The sequence below is a fragment of the Takifugu flavidus genome, chromosome 13 (assembly GCF_003711565.1).
Source record: "Takifugu flavidus isolate HTHZ2018 chromosome 13, ASM371156v2, whole genome shotgun sequence".
Classification (NCBI taxonomy): domain Eukaryota; kingdom Metazoa; phylum Chordata; class Actinopteri; order Tetraodontiformes; family Tetraodontidae; genus Takifugu; species Takifugu flavidus.
Window position 1 is genome coordinate 10,361,874 of NC_079532.1, and position 19,209 is coordinate 10,381,082.

Sequence of the window (19,209 nt, forward strand, 5' to 3'; positions counted from 1 at the left end):
ATGATGCTCTGCTCAGGGTTGACACAGGTGATCCACATTGTGTTGGAGGAGCGATGAACGTAGCACAGTTAGCGACTATATGGTCCAGTCTCCTGGGGGACACAGTCCACAGCCCCCTGACGTGGAGACAGTTCAGCGGTCAGAGACGTGCAGGGACACAAACACACGACCCTCCGTCATGAGCATGAATACAGGTGTTTCACATCTGGGACGCAGTCACATTTATTAGTGGGAAAACCCCAGAAACAGAGCAGCTGTGCAGCCTCAAAACACCACTCGGGGGCACAAACCCCCCCTTGGTGCAGCTGTGTCGAGGGTGCCTGCCGGAAAGCACCGGCTGTCTGTACCTGTCTGTACCCGTCTGTACCCGTCTGTCGTCGCCCCCTCTCCTGATGTGGAGCCGTGTGAGGGGAACAAGGATTTAGGCTTCTTGCAAAATGGAACTTTAAACTTTTGAGGCTTCATAGTAGCGACACCTGGTGGTAAGAATTCACACACGTCTTAGAATTTATTTAGAAAAGACCGAAATACAACAAAGTTGGATGTTCCTGAACTTTTAGAACATCAGCTCCACCTGAGGAGGCAGGTGTTGCCCCCAGAGGTGGACCGCTGGGGTCTCCAACCTCTGGAGTGTGTTGAGTTCCAAGTTCAGCTTTTCAGGATCGACTCTGAGCTGAAGATCAGGGGCAGAAGAACGGATCACGAAGAACCTTTAACAGTCGCGCGCTCACTATGAAATCGAGTCTATTCACAAAACTGGCGACTCCACCAGTAGCACCTTCCATACCTACATAACCAGGGGTCTGGTGGAGCTCCAGACTCTGGAGGGTCCGGTGGAGATTCAGACACCAGAAAGACAGAAGGTCTCTCAGACCCTGGTGGGTCTGGTGTCATTTCATTGTTGCTTCCTTCACAAAAGTCACTTCACCGTCTTGAACGTGTGGGAGAGCCGGTTTTACGAAACGGTGATCTCTTCCCGGTCTGACGGTCTGTCGCCCCCTGGTGGCGGTGAAGGACTCTGGCGGACCTGAGGCACGTGTGGGTGGAGATGTGACCTCTGGCTGCTCACAGAAGTCCTGTTTGGCCTTGAGTGCAGGGTGCTGCCGACATCTGTCAGGTCTGGGTGTGGGTTGGTCTTGGTGGGCAGGGTCTGCTGGCGGCAGCCCCCCGTTGACAGCAGCTCCCGCTCCTTAGAGTTCCTCCACTTCATCCTGCGGTTTTGAAACCAGATCTTCACCTTAACAGGACAGGGACACGTCACCAGTGAGCTCGTACAGACACCAACACGTTGGCACAAACATGGTGCTCAGACTAAACTGGATTAGTCAACAGGGTTTTGGACCCAGTACCTGCGAGTCCTTCAGTCCCAGTTTACTGGCCAGTTTCTTCCTGTCTGGTTTGCTGATATATTTCTGCTTCTGAAAGGTTCTCTCCAGGGCCTTCCTCTGTAGGTCTGAGAACACAGCCCTGCGCAACATGCCCCTCCTGGGCTTCCCTCTGGGAACCAGGGGCCAGGAAAAGGTTCCTGGGACAGGGACCACGGAGGACGAAGCTGGAGAGAGAAACACACAAACGGGCGGTTGGGGTTAGGGTTGAGGGTTGGGGTTAGGGTTGAGGGTTGGGGTTAGGATTAGGGTTCAGGGTTTGGGATAAAAATTTTTTTGCACTGGCCTACTGATAGCAGGGGGAGTGCGGAGGGGGAGGGCCCCCCGGGGGGAGGGAAACGGCTGTTGGCCAGGGCTCGAGACCAGCCCCGGAAAAAATAGGGGAGGGGGCAGAATCACCCAGGGTTAGGGTTTGAGGAAGCCGTAGATTAAGGGTTAGGAGTGGAGTTAGTAGGGGGTAGGGGAGAGGGTTAGGGGTAGGGAAGGGGGGTAGGGGTAGGGGTAGGGGTAGGGGAGAGGGTTAGGGGTAGGGAAGGGGGTTAGGGTAGGGTAGGGGAGAAGGTTAGGGGTAGGGAAGGGGGTTAGGGGTAGGGAAGGGGGTTAGGGTTGGGGAGAGGGTAGGGGTAGGGGTAGGGAAAGGGGTTAGGGTTGGGGAGAGGGTTAGGGGTAGGGAAAGGGGTTAGGGTAGGGGAGAGGGTTAGGGGTAGGGAAAGGGGTTAGGGTAGGGGAGAGGGTGGGGTAGGGAAGGGGGGTAGGGAAGGGGGTTAGGGTTGGGGAGAGGGTTAGGGGTAGGGAAAGGGGTTAGGGGTAGGGATGGGGGTTAGGGTAGGGGGGAGAGGGTTAGGGTTAGGGGTAGGGAAGGGGGGTAGGGTAGGGTAGGGAAAGGGGTTAGGGGTAGGGAAGGGGGTTAGGGGTAGGGGAGAGGGTTAGGGTAGGGGTAGGGGTAGGGAAGGGGGTTAGGGTAGGGTAGGGGAGAGGGTTAGGGGTAGGGAAGGGGGGTAGGGTAGGGGAGAGGGTTAGGGTAGGGTAGGGGAGAGGGTTAGGGGTAGGGAAGGGGGTTAGGGTAGGGTAGGGGTAGGGAAGGGGGGTAGGGGTAGGGATGGGGGTTAGGGGTAGGGAAGGGGGGTAGGGGTAGGGATGGGGGTTAGGGTAGGGGGGAGAGGGTTAGGGTTAGGGGTAGGGAAGGGGGTTAGGGTAGGGTAGGGGAGAGGGTTGGGGTAGGGGAGAGGGTTAGGGTAGGGGTAGGGAAAGGGGTTAGGGTAGGGGTAGGGGAGAGGGTTAGGGGTAGGGAAGGGGGGTAGGGTAGGGGAGAGGTTAGGGGTAGGGAAGGGGGTTAGGGTAGGGGTAGGGAAGGGGGGTAGGGGTAGGGATGGGGGTTAGGGGTAGGGAGGGGGTTAGGGGTAGGGATGGGGGTTAGGGTAGGGGTAGGGAAGGGGGTTAGGGTTAGGGGTAGGGAAGAGGGTTAGGGTAGGGGAGAGGGTTGGGGTAGGGAAGGGGGTTAGGGGTAGGGAAGAGGGGTAGGGAAGGGGTTAGGGGTAGGGGTCTACAGATCTAGGCCAATATTCTCTCACTCATAATTTGATCCGAGAAAAAGAAAACAGGTTTTTCTTTGTCTTTTCAAACTTTTTGATTCAATATAAATTAATTTTGAACATTATTAATTATCGATTCAAATAATTTATTTCGGTCATTATTTTTTAGTAATAAACAAAATTACGTGTTGACGTGTTTTTAATTATATGCTGTCTGTTTTACTTTCTTTTTTCTTTTAGACTGTTTGTGAATGAAGTTTGTGTCTCCTTCAGGATGTCGCCCTTAGTTCACTTGTTGTCTGTGGAAAAGGCTAATTTGTCCGGCGGTGGAAACGGAGCTGGTGCTAATGAGCCGGTGCTGCTCACACGGCCTCTAATGAAGTGTGACGGGGGCATTGTAGCGCTGCAAACACAGCCAGAACCCTGATTGTGTTGTAATGAATCGCTTGGCAAAGGCCGTCGACAGGCCACTTTATTCCACAGCCATTAAAAAGCCGTTAGCAGCGTTAGCATAAAGAGGAGCCTGGGTTCTGCTGCGGCGGATTCTCGCTAATAAAGAACAAACTGTCAGAGAAGACTGAGGTTGAGGCAGAATCACTATTGCACAAAGTTTGGGGAGACAACTTGTTCACGTGCGTGAGCCTGTTCACGTGCGTGGTCTGTCGGTCATGGTTCCTGGTGCTTTTTGGGGGTTCAATGGGAATCCGACGCGGAGCTGGGAAAAAAGCCGCCTCGCATTCAGACCGTGACCAACTGGCCTCGTAGATTGGAAGCGTGACAAACGGGACTAATTTGTAGATGAGGACAACGTCCCCATGCTAACAGGCTAACTGGACCCGTCCCGTCAGACACAAACTTACAAACTCTTCAGGAAATCTGAGCTCTTAGCATTAGCACACGAGCGTTTGGCTGACAGACGTAGTTCTGAAAGTGATGTTTTGTTTAAAGTCCACTGAGTCCAGAATTGTGTCGCTTAAACATCGCTCACGTCACGTGCACGCCACTCAGGCCTCACTCGGACGCTAACGTGCACTAACCTGTGAAGTAAGAGGCCGTGATGAACGGATGAACGCTGCCATCAATCACAGGAACAGGAAACGGTTTGTGGTGGACACCTGAGGACACACGAGCTCAGTCACTCCTCACAAACACACAATTATCCTTTAAATGATGAAAGAGTAAAAGGTTACGCTACAGCGGCGTTAGCGCCAGAAACGAACGGAAAGGACACGTTCAGAGGAGGAAGGTGACACAGGTGAGGAGCTACAGGTGAAGCAGGACGAACGATACCGCAGGAAGGGCTAGCGTGAGGACCGAGAGACGCCCACGCAGGTGTGGACAGGAAGGTGGAATACCGATTCAGGAAGAGAGGAGCTAAAGTTGCTGCTAAAGCTAAAATGGACGATAAGCTCGTGGATCAGGAGGGAGATGAAGACAAGAGTCCACAGTGTTGTAGAGGGCTCGGACCACCACCACACAGGTGGAGCTGGAGGTGCCGTCCTCCCACGACCTCAAGCTTGAACCTGGGCACCAAAAAGCAGCTGTGAAGTTCTCCAGCAGGAAAAGGAAGGAGGAACCTCCTGGGAACAACTCCCACCTCCAAACTCATTCCCATCGACAGGACGGGACGGGACATGATGGACAGAGGTTTGTCCTTCACAAAGAGGGATGTAGGGAGACGTTCCCTCTGATCCAGCAAAAGATCTGAAGATCTAACAACCGCAGAAGTCCAGAATAGTCCTCATGGCCAGCGGGACTATGGGGCACCTGCAAACGGCTCCAGGTCCAAACGGGCCACAGCAGAATGGCACAAGGCTGTTCCTGAGAACATCCAACGAGAACCACCGTCCATCCTGGCTCTGCCCATGGACGGGACACCGGCAGTGACCCTCCGGCCAGGGAAGGTCCCCAAGGCCCAGAAGGTGTCGCTAGAGCCGGAGGGGAGGATCTGGATCTGGATCTGGAGCAGCTGGCTGGAATAGCATGGTTAGCTCCTTCCTCCCTCCCTCCCTCCCTCCCTCCCTCCCTCCCTCCCTCCCTCCCTCCCTCCCTCCCTCCTCCCTCCCTCCCTCCCTCCCTCCCTCCTCCCTCCCTCCCTTCCTTCCTTCCTTCCTTCCTTCCTGCCTTCCTTCCTTCCTTCCTTCCTTCCTTCCTAACTCTACAACAACAACGTTGTTTTCTCTACTCACAGTTCCGTGTCGGTGGTGCCAGGATCGCGCTGACGCCAAACTTCAGACCAGAACCTCCACAGGATCGGTCTGGACGCTCTGGGGTCCAGCGGTTCTGGAACGCGGGTCGGTCCGTGGAGGTTTCTGACGGCTGCACAGAGCCGCATGGACCCGGACTCAAAGCCACGAAGTCCGCGGGACTTCTGCAAGACAAAGTCCGGTGAAGGTAAGTGACGGGTTGGCTGAGCCGCAGGAGATCCTCCACCAGGAAGCCCGAAGGCAGCGAGCGGGTCAGGGGGGAGGACAGAGACCCGGGGGGACGCAGCAAGGCCGGGAAGAGGGGCGGCGGCAGGACGCTGCAGGAGAACATGCTGGAGGAACCTGGAGAACACACTGACAGGGTGGGTTCTCATCCACAGGCTTTATACACACTCACACACACACACACACATATACTCTCTCTCTCTCACACACACTCACACACACACACACACTCACTCACACACACACTCACACACACACGCACACACACACTGTTATGCTAATATCGGGGGCTAAGCGCTCTCAGTGAGAATTAAACGTGAATTTAATGAGGCTTGGCTCTTTTCTCTGGGTTCTCTGTGAATACGGCGAAGTCCTGTCGCCATGGGAGATCCCCACGCCGTTTCCACGCCTGTTATGGGATTGACAAGACACGAAGTGACATAAATACCGTGGCCAGTGTTCAATCCCATTATGCGGCGTGGCCCGCCTCAATACCTGCGGCCCTGCGGCGCGGCGCTGGCGTCCTTGTATTGATGCGCTCTGAGAAATGCCAGTGGCCTCATTCATGTTGAAACGGTTAGCGGAGCGCTAACTTTGGTCCTCTCACCCCTGCCAACTCTGGGAACCTGCCCTCAACCCAACGCTCGACCTTCCCCTCCGAGTCCCCCTTTCACCAGGCGGGCCCGAGCCGTCGGGGAGGCCAGGGACCACGCGGGTGACGGGTCCTTCCTGTGGCTGCAGCGTTAGCATCTAGATAAGCTCAAGTTTGACTAAGAGGGAGTGAAGCTTCTTCCCCCGACCACGCTGATGACACCAAATTTAACTGTCAGAGGTTCAGTCCTGAGAGGTGGTCCCGGTCCGGACCTCCTAGCCACCCAGAACCAGGGTCCATGCAGGGTTTCTGCCCCTTAAATGAAGACTTGAATAAGGTTTCTCGTGGCCCCGGACTTGCCGACCCGTCCTGGTCCCACGGCCCCCGGGTTAGCTTGCGTGGAGCCCGGGCCCGTTTTAACCACAGGCATTTACACGACCGTCCCTTAACAACCTGCCGGGGGCTTTAAGCCCCCACTCGACATTATGAGCATCCAATGAGATTAAAGCCGAACCGGCTGCTGGCAGAAGAATGGAAGCTGTGATAATAGCCACGATTGTTAGCACGCTGATGTGTCGCTCTGAGCTCCGTGACCAATCGACAAGTAATGCACATTTAGCCGAGTGTTCCCTGTCAGCAGTGTCCCGACGCCGCGCCCAGACCAAACTCCTCATATTTGTCAGAAACACGGGCTAATCGCGTTGCTCCACGTCTACTCTCTTTGTGCGACGCCGGCGCCGATGGACGCTCATTCAGCTGGACTCTGCCGGCTGTTTCCCAGTCAGATGTCCGTTCTTGGGAAGTCCGATCCGGCAGACAAGCTAGAAACAACCCTGGCTTTATGTAATGAAAGGCTAGCCCAGGAGCGCTAGGCGCCAAGTCTCTTTGATGTGTTCCACGTGTTGGAGGATCAAAGCAGTGACCCCCCCTCCCCGACGGCTCCGTCCTCTCGCTCCACGGCTGCCTAGACCCCTCCTGGTCCTGGTCTGGGGTCACAGGAACTGGAGTGTCCCAACGTTAGCATGTTGCTACTGTAACAGACTTGTTTCTCCTCATTAATCGGACAGAAAAAAAAACGATTATTGGGCCAAATGTTTGGTTTGTTGGAGCTAAAATGTTGATGATGAGTTTCGTTCTAATTCAGCTGGTTCTGCTGAGAGTGTTAACCTGAGACTTAACTAGTCACAGAGTTCGGAGGCTTTAAAACGAGTTTAACTCAGCGGCAGCTGGTTAAGAATGGAGCCGCAGCCTGGCCGGTCCGGCGGACCAGGAGGAATAATTAGTTCTGCTGAGACCCGCGTTCCCCACCAGGAACCATCTGCTGCACTTCAGGACAAAAGAAGGATTTTGTCACGGAATAAAACGCTTTGATTTTCCTCTGGTTAAAGTGTCGGGCTGAATGCAGATCGCAGCATTTCAGGACTGTTCAACTCAGAAGTGAAGCTAACAGATGCTAACGCTAGCGCACCGCCGTCCACTTCACATATTAGGGAGAACAAAATTGGAAAGACTTTTATCTCCAAACAAAACTGACAAAAAATTTGCTTTTGGACTTTTTTGAGCGTGTGTTTAGTTTTAGTTTTTCGGACAGCAGCCCCCTGACCTGCTGCAACAGCAGAGGCTCCGCCCACACCAGGAAGTGGCATCACATCACCACACCTGCCACCCATGCAGGAGTTCTCGAGGGCCACTCGGATCATTCAGGACCCCCAGGAGCCCGCTGGGCCAGCTGGCTCCGTTGCTTTTTAGTTTGCAACTTGATCCTGTTCAGGACGGATTAAACATGTAACATGTAACATGTAATTAAGCCACACCGAGCTCACGGCTAATGAAGGGGCGGAGCCCAGCAGAGTGGAAATCCAGCAAGAAGGAGAAGAACCGGTGAGGGTTAGCGTGGACCTCCCTGGCTTCAGAGAGAGGCCCCGCCCACCTGGGACCAGGGTCAGCCTCTCTTGGCCCCTCAGCTGCTGCTAGCATTGATGCTAAAGGGCAGTGGCGTGGAATCAAATGTGCCGTTCTGATCCATTGCGTCGCTGTGGTATTGTGTGGAGCACTTCCTGTTTCCTGTTGCCATGATGCCAACCATAAAGTTGTTCCAGAATCTTCTTTCATGGAACAATGAAGCCCGACTGGAGTCCCGAGGTGACGATGTCGATGAGGTGAAACGTGAGCCGTCACCTGCGGGGAAGCAGCCGGACCATCCGAGCCGCCCCCCCACCCCCCCTGGGATAATCCCGGTTCAGGCTTTGATTTGAACTTTGTGCCGTCTGGCCGAGCAGCGGATGAAGTGACCACACGACCTCCTGCTGCTTCCCTCTTTTTGTTCCGTTGCCTTTCCGGCCTTTAGCTCCGGCGCGGCGCTCCTGCGTGGGCGCGCACACGTGCGTTAGCATGAGCCACGTATGTAGCGTGATGTGTGTGGTGTGAGCTGGCTCCTGGTGCGCTTTATTGTGGCGGGGGCAGGAAACTGCTAATCCGGGCAGGTTTAACCCGGTCAGAGATCTGCTGCTCCCATAAAGTGGCTGGCAGGAGATCCGCTGTGGGAACCACCAGAGCACAAAGGTCCGCTTCGCTCCCGAACTTTGAAGTTGAAAAGAAGAAACAGCTTTAGGTTGAAGAGCCCGAACGAAGGAAACCAGAACCCAGAGTGAACCGCACAAACAGATCCAGGCTGCAGCTGTGGACCGGCCAGACCTCGTGATACTGGTGCCGGGACCCTGGGGACCAGCAGGAACACCAGCAGGAACCAAACCAGCAGGAACCAAACCAGCAGGAACCAAACCAGCAGGAACCAAACCAGCAACAGTTCCAGTTTCTCCAGGACGTTCTCGTCTCTGAGGAGAACAAACCTGGTAAAACTGAGATCATCTGTGTCCAACAGTGGTTTTCAACTGCTGGGTCGCGATCCTAAAGTGGTTCACTGACCTATTCTGGACGGGTCATTTATGAGGTGGGGGTGGGAAGGGACAGAACCACCAAACTGGGTCCTGCCTTAAGGACCATGGGAACTGTGAGACCAGAACAGACCCCCTGGGTCAGTCCTCACCATCATAGTCCCTCAGACACAGGTGAACGGAGGGAGACTTCCTGTTGTTCCTCCTCAGCCATTCAGCAGCCCTCACACACACACACACACCCTCACACCCACACACACCCTCACACTCACACACACACACACACACACCCTCACACACACACACACACACAACACACACACACACACACACAACACACACACACACACCCACACACCCTCACACACACCCACACACCCACACACACACACACACACACACCCAGGAGGATAAAGGAACAGGGGGATCTCCTAATTTCTTCCATATCAGAACCTCTTTTCACTGGGCTCAGTGGCTCAGCAACAACTGACCTGTCTGTTCCTCATGAACACCTGCGGGGGTCAGCGACCTTTGACCTGGACGTCAAGCAAATGTATGAAGAAAAAACGGATGAAAGGCAACAGGTGATACACGGAGCACCTGCTGGTTCAGCTGAAGCTTTAACGCATGTAATTATTCATCTGGAGTAACGAGGGACGAAAACAGCAGATGAAGGTGTGGAGCCATCATCCCTCCATCCATCCCTCCATCATCCCTCCATCATCCATCCATCCATCGTCCCTCCATCATCCCTCCATCATCCCTCCATCATCCCTCCATCATCCCTCCATCATCCATCCATCCATCGTCCCTCCATCGTCCCTCCATCATCCCTCCATCATCCCTCCATCATCCCTCCATCATCCATCCATCCATCGTCCCTCCATCGTCCCTCCATCATCCCTCCATCATCCCTCCATCGTCCCTCCATCGTCCCTCCATCATCCCTCCATCATCCCTCCATCATCCCTCCATCATCCCTCCATCGTCCCTCCATCATCCCTCCATCATCCCTCCATCGTCCCTCCATCATCCCTCCATCATCCCTCCATCATCCCTCCATCATCCAACACCACAGAAGAACCCTGAAGGAGGGCTTGAATTGATCTATTCCTTGTGGATGGAGGGATGAGTGGATGGAGGGATGAGTGGATGGAGGGATGAGTGGATGGAGGGATGAGTGGATGGAGGGATGAGTGGATGGAGGGATGAGTGGATGAGGAGGTGCTGTGTGGCTGCTGAAGTGGGCTGAGTGGAGGCTCAGGTTCCAGCTCTGCTCTCCAGTTTTAATGGGAACGCGGAGCAGAATTCTAAACTCCGCTTTCTCCCCTTTCAGCTCATGACCTCAGGAACATTCCGGGGATGCAGACGGGAGGCAACGAGGGCCGTTTACGGACCGTCTGGTTGGGTAATTAACTCATTCATGCTCAAAGAAAAGACCAATTAACAGCCATCAAGAGGCTCCGCCAGCACAACCAGCCAGGAACCGAGGCACCCGAGGCCTAGGAGGTGGTGATTCACCTGTGCACTGCTGCCTCCATGGTCCCTGTCCTGCTGACACACACACACACACACACACACACACACACACACACACACACACACACACACACACACACACACACACACAGAGCGAGGGTTGCGTGGCTAATCAGGTCCTCTGTTGCTGTGCAGGGTCATTTTGAGCTAATTTACCTTTAGCGGTTATTCAAGTGGACAGAAATAAAGAGAGGAGGAGGAGGAGGAGGAGGAGGAGGAGGAAGAACTGGTGCCTCAACTGGATTTGGACCCTAACCCAGTCATCCTCTATGTTGGTCACACCATTCCTTGTACTTAAGGGGCTTCAGGTTAAGTTGCTGGTTAGTAGTTAGCGCTGATTAGCAGTTTATCAAATCAAGCCATGCTAAGCCCATCTGTGCTAGCTCTGAGGCTAAGGAGCAGGCTCCAACAGAAGAGAGCACCCGGGGGTCCTGGAGTGTGTGTCCTGCTCGGCATTCTGGGATAATGGTCTCCATATGCTGCTGGTCAGTGAGCTCCAGCACCCAGCCAAGAGGGCTGACTAGCTGTCAGTCACACAGGGCCCACAACAATAGGACGGAGTGGTCTGAAGCCCCCCCCCACCAGGACCACGCACACACCAACACACCCATGTTGACCACAACCTCGATCAGCTCCTGATTATCAAGCAAAGAGCCCCGATTCACCCCAGCAAACGACCCACAAAAACTACAAAGAGGCCCCCATGTGATGCGGTCGGCCCCCCATGTGATGCGGTCGGCCCCCCAGGGGCAACAGGCGGAAACCCACCTGAGAAGAGCAGCAAATCATGACAGAACCATCATCACACATGGACAAAAAGGGGCTCCACTGCCTCCAGCCTGCTTTAGAAGAATCCTCCACTCAGCTAACAGGGTGCAACATGCTAATGTCTGATTATTGTTGCCATGCTACCACTTCTGGAAATGAACCGCTAAAAGCGCTAGCTGCCAGTATGGGCTGTTAGCCAAGCACAGAAGAAGCAGCAGCATCTGCCCATAAAGTTCTGATGAGGAAAAACTGTCCAAACTTTGGACATTTATGAAGGGAAAGGATAGAACGGTTAGCACTTGCTTGTCTACTTAGATTAGCATCGTAATTGGGACACATGGTTATTTTACACCAGCTATTTGTAGCTAAAAAAGCTACATTTAATTTGTTGCTCCTCAGTAACACCTGGCATTAGTGGTGGACACCAACCTTCTGACGTTCAAACCTCCAAACCCTCACAGGAACCCTGAACTGTGCCTCCACTGGGGAGGACAGCAGCACCTCGTTAGCATGCGTTAGCATCCTTGGCAAAGCTCCTGCAACTCTGCTGCAATTATGTCCTTTCAGACGCTGAGTGGTGGACACTCCTTCACCACGGCTGCAGATCCAGCAGATGAAAGCCTCTAAAGACGCCTTTCTCCTGGCGCCCGTCTCAGCCCGACCCGATTGTTGCCGAAGCTCTTCGCACATTTGATTAGGAGATTAGAGAAGAATACTGTGAAAATTTGTCAAGGAGTGAAATGGGGGGGCGGGGAGTCCTGAATGCACGGAGGGCAGAGTGTGTGGTCGAGGTCTCCAAGTGCTCCTTCACCTTCATGCTCTCACGTTGGGCTGCATTGGAGCTCCAGATGATCAAAAACCTCTGAAAGGCTGCGGCGCCGCTGACTTCTGGGTCGGTTTATGTCACGGAGAAGGAATTCTGCTCGCTGAAGCAGGAAGGAACAGATGTGGTCTTCAGAGGCGTGTGTGTGTGTGTGTTGTGTGTGTGTGTGTGTGTGGGGGGGGGGGGGGGGGGGGTCCTGACCCGCTGTGTGGTCCAGTCAGCTGATCTCAATTTGCACTTCAGATTCTCAGCAACAAATCTGGTCACCAATGTCAGACTGAGAACATGGAGAACAAGGAGAACATGGAGAACATGGGGAACATGGGGAACATGGAGAACATGGGGAACATGGAGAACATGGAGAACATGGGGAACATGGAGAACAAGGAGAACATGGCGAACATAGACAACAAGGAGAACATGGACAACAAGGAGAACATGGAGAACATGCTTGTGCTGTGGTCTTAATCACTGACTGTACTCAAATGTTTGGGACACAGCAACAACAACACCAACAAGCTCATCATTCTGTAAAGGATGTTCATCTCCAGGTGGATGAGTGGAGCTTCCATCCAGGGTTTATCCTTCCAGAGGTCCATCCGTCCAGGGGTCCATCCGTCCAGGAGTCCATCCGTCCAGGACTCCATCCGTCCAGGGGTCCATCCGTCCAGGAGTCCATCCGTCCAGGGGTCCATCCGTCCAGGGGTCCGTCCGTCCAGGAGTCCGTCCGTCCAGGGGTCCGTCCGTCCAGGGGTCCGTCCGTCCAGGGGTCCGTCCGTCCAGAGGTCCATCCTTCCAGAGGTCCATCCGTCCAGGGGTCCAGGAGTCCAGGAGTCCATCCGTCCAGAGGTCCGTCCTTCCAGGGGTCCATCCTTCCAGAGGTCCATCCTTCCAGAGGTCCATCCGTCCAGGGGTCCAGGAGTCCAGGAGTCCATCCGTCCAGGGGTCCATCCGTCCATGAATCCATCCGTCCAGGGGTCCATCCATCCAGGGGTCCATCCGTCCAGGGGTCCATCCGTCCAGGAGTCCATCCGTCCAGGGGTCCGTCCGTCCAGGAGTCCGTCCGTCCAGGGGTCCGTCCTGGATTAAAGGCATAAACATGCCGACACTCCCACTGACCCTGCAGGTGGACCTCAGTTGTAATTACATCTTCTGGAAGTCTGGAACAGGCACATCCAGAGTGACCCTGATGTCCACACAGAGTTCTGAATGTACAACCACTGTTGGTTATAACACCCAGGATGTGTTATTAAACGTGTCGTGTGCTCATGTTCCTCTCTCAGATGGGTTGATGGCACCACAACAGAACCTCTGCTGAAGAATTCCCTTCACAATTCCATGAATGGTTGTCCACCGTTGGCCAGCAGGGGGTGGTGCACTCCATGTTTCTGAAGGTCAAAGGTGACGTCAGTTCCTCGTGGGCTCTCGTGTGTCATTAGCGTGTGTTGACGTGTGCTAGAGCCCTAACCCTGGTTCCTAGTGTGAGAAGGATTATTGTTATTGTTGTTATTAGTATTATCTTTAAATGCTATTGTATGTAGACTTTGAGTGTTTGAGGAATGTTGATAGGAAAAGAAGAACATGAGAGTGTTTCGTAAAGGTGCTGAAGCTGCTTACAATCAAGCTCAGCACTCAGACGTATCCTGTTGGTCAGGATTAGAGAAGTTTGTAAAGATGTCAGAAGGCAATGAGTTACGAGACCCTGTTTAGACCCATTCTGTTCGCACCAATAAAAGAGGTGAGCGAGCAGCAGACGAACGGAGTTGACAGAGGAAGCTGGAACTGCTGCTCGCCCCCCCCAGCAAGGGTTAGGGTTACTCTGAGTCTGGTGAACGAACAGCGCGGGTGATCAAAACTTCATGCTCACACTAGCGCGCCCCGTCGATACACGACGTTGAAGACGCTCTGTTAATGGTCACCGAAGGGTGAGGTTGATTTTAATGATCAGTTCCAGGTGTGGCGCATTCCCCTTAAAACATGGTTGCTGACACATCCAGCAACGCACCTCACAGACCAGAGTTCATGAGAAGAAAACATCTTCCTCACGCAGGAGGAAGAGGAGAAGCTGAAAGAGCTTCCCCCTGAATTATGGTCGGAAGGACCTGCAGATGTAGGTCTTATAAAAGGAGCAGAACCTGTAAAAATAATCCCTAAATCAGATTATAGACCATTTCAGAGGCAATATCCCCTTAAGACTGATGCACAGGAGGGTATTGTTCCGATATTTAACTCACTGCTTAAAGCAGGAGTCATCAGAGAGTGTCCTGAGTCTCCTGTAAATACACCCCTATTTCCAGTAAGGAAGTCACCACCATCTACCGGCTGGCGGATGGTGCAGGACCTGCAAGCTGTGAACGCTGCAGTGGTCCCTAGGTCTCCCTTAGTCGCAGATCCATACACTCTGCTGAATGACTTAAACCCTGAACATCAGTGGTACACGGTGATAGATGTATCCAATGCATTTTTCTCTGTACCAGTACATCCAGACAGCCAGTTTTGGTTTGCGTTTACGTTTCAAGGACGAAGGTACACCTGGACAAGGTTACCTCAGGGCTACTGTGAGAGTCCCACAATCTTCTCTCAGGTAATGATGTCATCATTAGCTAAGTTTAAACCTCCGTGTGGAAGTCAAATCCTCGTCTACGTGGATGACATCCTCATGGCGTCAAAAACAGAGGGAGATTGTTGGTCAGACACGCTAGCATTGCTACACTGGCTAGCCTCACAAGGCCATAAATTAAGCAAAAGCAAACTGCAACTGGTGAAGCAGGAAGTGGTTTATCTGGGCCATGTTTTGACACATAATGGTAAAGCTATTCTTGAGTCGAGGAAAACAGCAGTGCTTGAAGCCCCAAAACCAAAAACAAAGAAGCAGATGATGTCATTCTTAGGACTAGTGAATTTTTGCAGATCATGGATCTTAGATTATGTGAAAATAACTGCCCCTTTACAAGCATTGATGTATGATAATCCCTCAGCAATGACTGATGTGTTAACTTGGACCCCTGAAGCTGAAGAAGCATTTACACACACAAAGCAGGCCCTTGTAGGTGCTGGAGTGTTAAAGCTGCCAGACTATCAGAAGCCTTTTGAGCAGGTCGTGGATTGCAAAGGTGACTTTATGACTTCAGTTTTGTTGCAGAAGCACGGAGATAAGAGGCAGCCAGTAGCCTACTACTCCCACAAGCTAGATCCCGTAGCTTGTGCACTCCCACCATGCGTTAAAGCAGTGGTGGCAGCGCCTGAGGCAGTAAAAGCCTCCGCAGGAGTGGTGCTATACCATGAGCTAACTTTGCTAGTTCCACATGCAGTGTCAATACTGCTGCTACAAAGTAAGATAGCATTCCTGTCACCCGCACGTCATCTTTCCTGCATGGCAGTGTTGCTGTCTCAGCCGAATCTGACGATTCGTCGCTGCACGACCTTAAACCCAGCGACGCTGCTACCCACCGCAGAAGAGGGACACCAGCACAACTGCTTGGATGAGGTCTCCACCAAGGTCCTGCCGCGACCAGATCTCAGTGATGTTGCGTTGACTACAGGACAGACACTCTTTGTGGATGGATCATCGAGAAAGGATGACTGTGGACGCACTAGAACTGCCTATGCCGTAGTCACAGCAACTGAGGTGGTGGAGGCGAAATCACTTCCCTCCTCCTATTCTGCTCAAGCTGCAGAACTCGTCGCACTCACACGTGCCTGTGAACTAAGCAAAGGACAAGATGTTACCATATACACAGATAGTCAATATGCATTTTCCACGCTGTTTGTGTTTGCTCAACAATGGAATTTATGAGGGATGAAAACTTCGACGGGCAAACCGGTCATGCATGCAGAACTGTTAAAAAAGTTATTAGCTGCAGTACAGCAGCCACGTAAAATAGCTGTATGTAAATGCACTGCACATACTAACAACACAGACGCAGTCTCACAAGGCAATGCCTTTGCTGACAGAGCCGCAAAGGCTGCAGCAAATAACAACACACTTCTTGATAATGAGGAATCATTTACCTTAGAACCTGCAGATAATGATATTCTAAAAGAAATGCAACAAAGTGCTCCAGAAAAAGAAAAGGCCATGTGGAAGAAGCGAGGAGCCAAACTGGATGACAAAGGACTATTAACCATAGGAAACAAACCAATCCTTCCCCGGAATATGCATAAATGGGCAGCATTAGTGAGCCATGGGCCATGCCATGTCTCAACAGGAGGGATGGTACAGATGGTTAATGAACATTATTACACTATAGGACTTCATACATACTTAAAATTTTTTGTTCACAATGTGCTATTTGTGTAAAACACAGCCCACAGGGAGCCCTTAAGGCCCCTGCAGGCACTACACCATTACCAAATCATCCATTTCACACAGTTTTTCTAGATTTTATTCAGCTAACACCATGTGAAGGTAAACAATATTGTCTAGTAGTGTTAGATGGATTTACTAGGTGGGTGGAAATTTTCCCTACAGCAAAAGCAGATGCACTGACAGTAGCAAAAGTCCTATGTAGAGAGATCATTCCCAGGTTTGGCATCCCGAAGGTCATCTGGAGCGACAATGGAAGCCATTTTGTAAATGAGGTAGTGAAAACTGTAGGAGTAACTTTGGACATTGATTTGAAGAATCACTGCGCATACCACCCTCAGAGTGCAGGGTTGGTTGAAAGAGTCAACGGTACTATTAAGAACAGACTAAAGAAGTGTATGGACGAGACAGGAAAGAACTGGATGTTTTGTCTCGACCTGGTGAAATTATGGATGCACATAACACCACACAAGAAAACAGGCATCACACCCTTTGAAGCATTATATGGGCGGCCGTATTGCCTACCATACTTTGCAACAACAAATGAGCTAGAACATGTTGAGGAAACAATAGCAGATTATCTGAAAAAAGTGTTACTCAACCGATGTGTGAATACTGTAAATGTTCTGCCTAGTCCTGTGTCTTCCACAGATTCCACCCCCCAGGAACCCATTCAACCGGGCGACTACGTGTGGGTGAAGAAGTTTGTGCGGAAGAGGTGGAACACGCCTAGATGGGAAGGTCCTTATCAAGTACAGCTGACCACAAAGACTGCAGTTCGAGTGGACGGAAACTGTCGTGGATACACCTTTCCCATTGTAAGAAACAGAAAATTCTTCCAGGTGAAGGCGAGGGAGCAGTGGCGGACTCTCCGTAAACGGCTGACGGCCTGTATAGGTCCAGCAACGGCTGAACCCCGTCGGAACCTGTGAAGAGGATCTAAAAGGAAATGAAGTTGTTCTTCCTGATTGTGGTGAGTGCTGTGACGGCGGGACTCGTGAGTTTTGGCCTTTGGAACTTCCGACAGGAGGGAGGTAATCAGGGACAGAAAGATGCTCTGAGACAGGATGAGAGCTACGCGCGCGCTAAACGCACCGTAGTTAGCCACTTAGAACATTCGTGGTTAGAACAAAATCCAGAGTCCTCACACACTTACAGTTTGAATACATGGTGGCGCTATGCTAATTTCACAGCTCGGACACAGAATCATTCTCGTTGTTATGTTTGTTCTATGCTACCAGTTTCTGTGCATACACCGCGAGTAACTGCTGAACCGATGACAGGGAGTGTAGGACAGTGCTTTGTCCACATAGGGCTAAGCCGTGACCGAACTTCACACTCAAGTTGTTGGACGGAACGTGGTTCACTCGCAGTAATTGCACCCAAGAGCCACTACGGACAATGGCAGGGAAGGCCAATAGATTCAGATTCCCTGTGCTAGGTGCGATAAATCTCACATACTGTTATGCACGGAGTGGTGGTAGAGATTTGGGGTCGTTACACGAGGATGTCTGTAAAGTTGTTTATACGTCATGCACACTGGGAGTCAGTGGAGATGTGAAGTTAAACGATATAACTGGTCGGTATTATCGGGAAACGTGTCTACAGCAACATAAAAGTTCCGAGCAATGCGAACAGGAGTGTATTGATGACCCCCGGCACCTCTGTGGTTACTTTACCTTAGATGAGGCAACACAGAAGTGTCCAGAAGGTTATAACTGTACATGTAACTATCCCACTTTCACGCCAGAAGACAAAGGTACACAATTAGTGGATAAGGGATGGTGGTTATGTGGACACAATGCGTATGCACACCTACCAGCAAACTGGTCAGGAGTGTGTGCTCCTGTACACACACACTACCAGCAAACTGGTCAGGAGTGTGTGTGCTCCTGTACATCTCAAAGATCACACAATTATAATCTATGCCAACAACACCGAGAACATAGCACAGAAGCGTTTTAAACGAGATTTGAATGACTACGAGTTCAAACCACACGACTCAGTGTGGGGCACAGATGTACCACAAGAGTTTAAACACTGGACAGATGGAGAAAAGGTCTCCATTAGCCTTTTTCCGTGGGTAGGAGTGGCAAAGAACATATTGAGATTGGAAACAGTTGATTACAGGTTGAAAGTATTACTAATTTGACAAAAGTTGCTCTCACAGGAGTCAAGGAAGAAATGACAGCGCTAAGACTGATGACCATGCAGAATAGGATGGCCTTAGATCTCATAACGGCCCCCCAGGGAGGAGTTTGTGCAATGGTAGGAGATTACTGTTGTACGTTCATCCCAGAGAATGATGCGGACGGTCACCTGATAGATAGCGCATTGAGAAATTTAACTAAGCTACAGAGAGCTATGATTGATGATGGTAGTCCCCACCAGATGGCTTACAGGAATGCTGTCAAGGTGGAGGGAACTACTGTTCAAGATAGGAATGATGATAGGGATAGTGCTGCTAGTATTAGCCATACTAGCTTGTTGTGTAGTACCTCTTGTTCGGGGTTGCATTGGCCGGCTCGTGGGATCAGTTGTTACTAGTACTTTGCTGCAGGTGGAAGAACGATCTCTACTGGACAATGATGAAGAGGAATCAGAAGAAGAATGGATCAATGTAATACAGGATGTAAAAGAAATGTTCAAGATGTCTTAAGCTGTACACATGTTGAACCCTGAGTGTAAGAAATGTGTTTCTAGGAAAATGAAGTAATGCATTGAAATTTCATGAAAATGTAAAGATGTAATACTGATGATGAGAATCTAGACGCATTTAACGATAAACAGGAGGGAAATGTGAGAAGAATTATTGTTATTGTTGTTATTAGTATTATCTTTAAATGCTATTGTATGTAGACTTTGAGTGTTTGAGGAATGTTGATAGGAAAAGAAGAACATGAGAGTGTTTCGTAAAGGTGCTGAAGCTGCTTACAAT

General features: G+C 51.6%; 1 protein-coding gene across 2 annotated transcripts; it reads right to left on the reverse strand.

Annotated features, from left to right (window-relative positions):
- Positions 1-483: 483 nt before the first annotated feature.
- Positions 484-7,387, reverse strand: LOC130536743 (homeobox protein DBX1-A-like). Of its 2 annotated transcripts, XM_057052881.1 has the most exons (5): positions 5,845-7,387; positions 5,107-5,758; positions 3,955-4,032; positions 1,350-1,552; positions 484-1,237 (listed from the first exon to the last, which is right to left on the reverse strand). In XM_057052881.1, exons 2-5 carry the CDS (start codon positions 5,453-5,455, stop codon positions 956-958), a joined length of 912 nt encoding a protein of 303 aa, XP_056908861.1. In that variant the 5' UTR covers positions 5,456-5,758; positions 5,845-7,387; the 3' UTR covers positions 484-955. The 2 variants fall into 2 exon arrangements, with proteins under 2 accessions (XP_056908861.1, XP_056908862.1); XM_057052882.1 differs by having other exon boundaries at positions 5,107-7,387.
- Between the last annotated feature and the right edge of the window lie 11,822 nt (positions 7,388-19,209).

Excerpts from the sequence above, each read along its gene's own strand:
- LOC130536743 (XM_057052881.1), bottom strand. The coding sequence starts at position 5,455 with ATGTTCTCCTGCAGCGTCCTGCCGCCGCCCCTCTTCCCGGCCTTGCTG. Across the intron at positions 4,033-5,106 it reads GGCACCACCGACACGGAACT|GTGTCCACCACAAACCGTTT; the intron begins GTGAGTAGAGAA and ends GTGTGTCCTCAG. Across the intron at positions 1,553-3,954 it reads CACGGCCTCTTACTTCACAG|CTTCGTCCTCCGTGGTCCCT; the intron begins GTTAGTGCACGT and ends TTCTCTCTCCAG.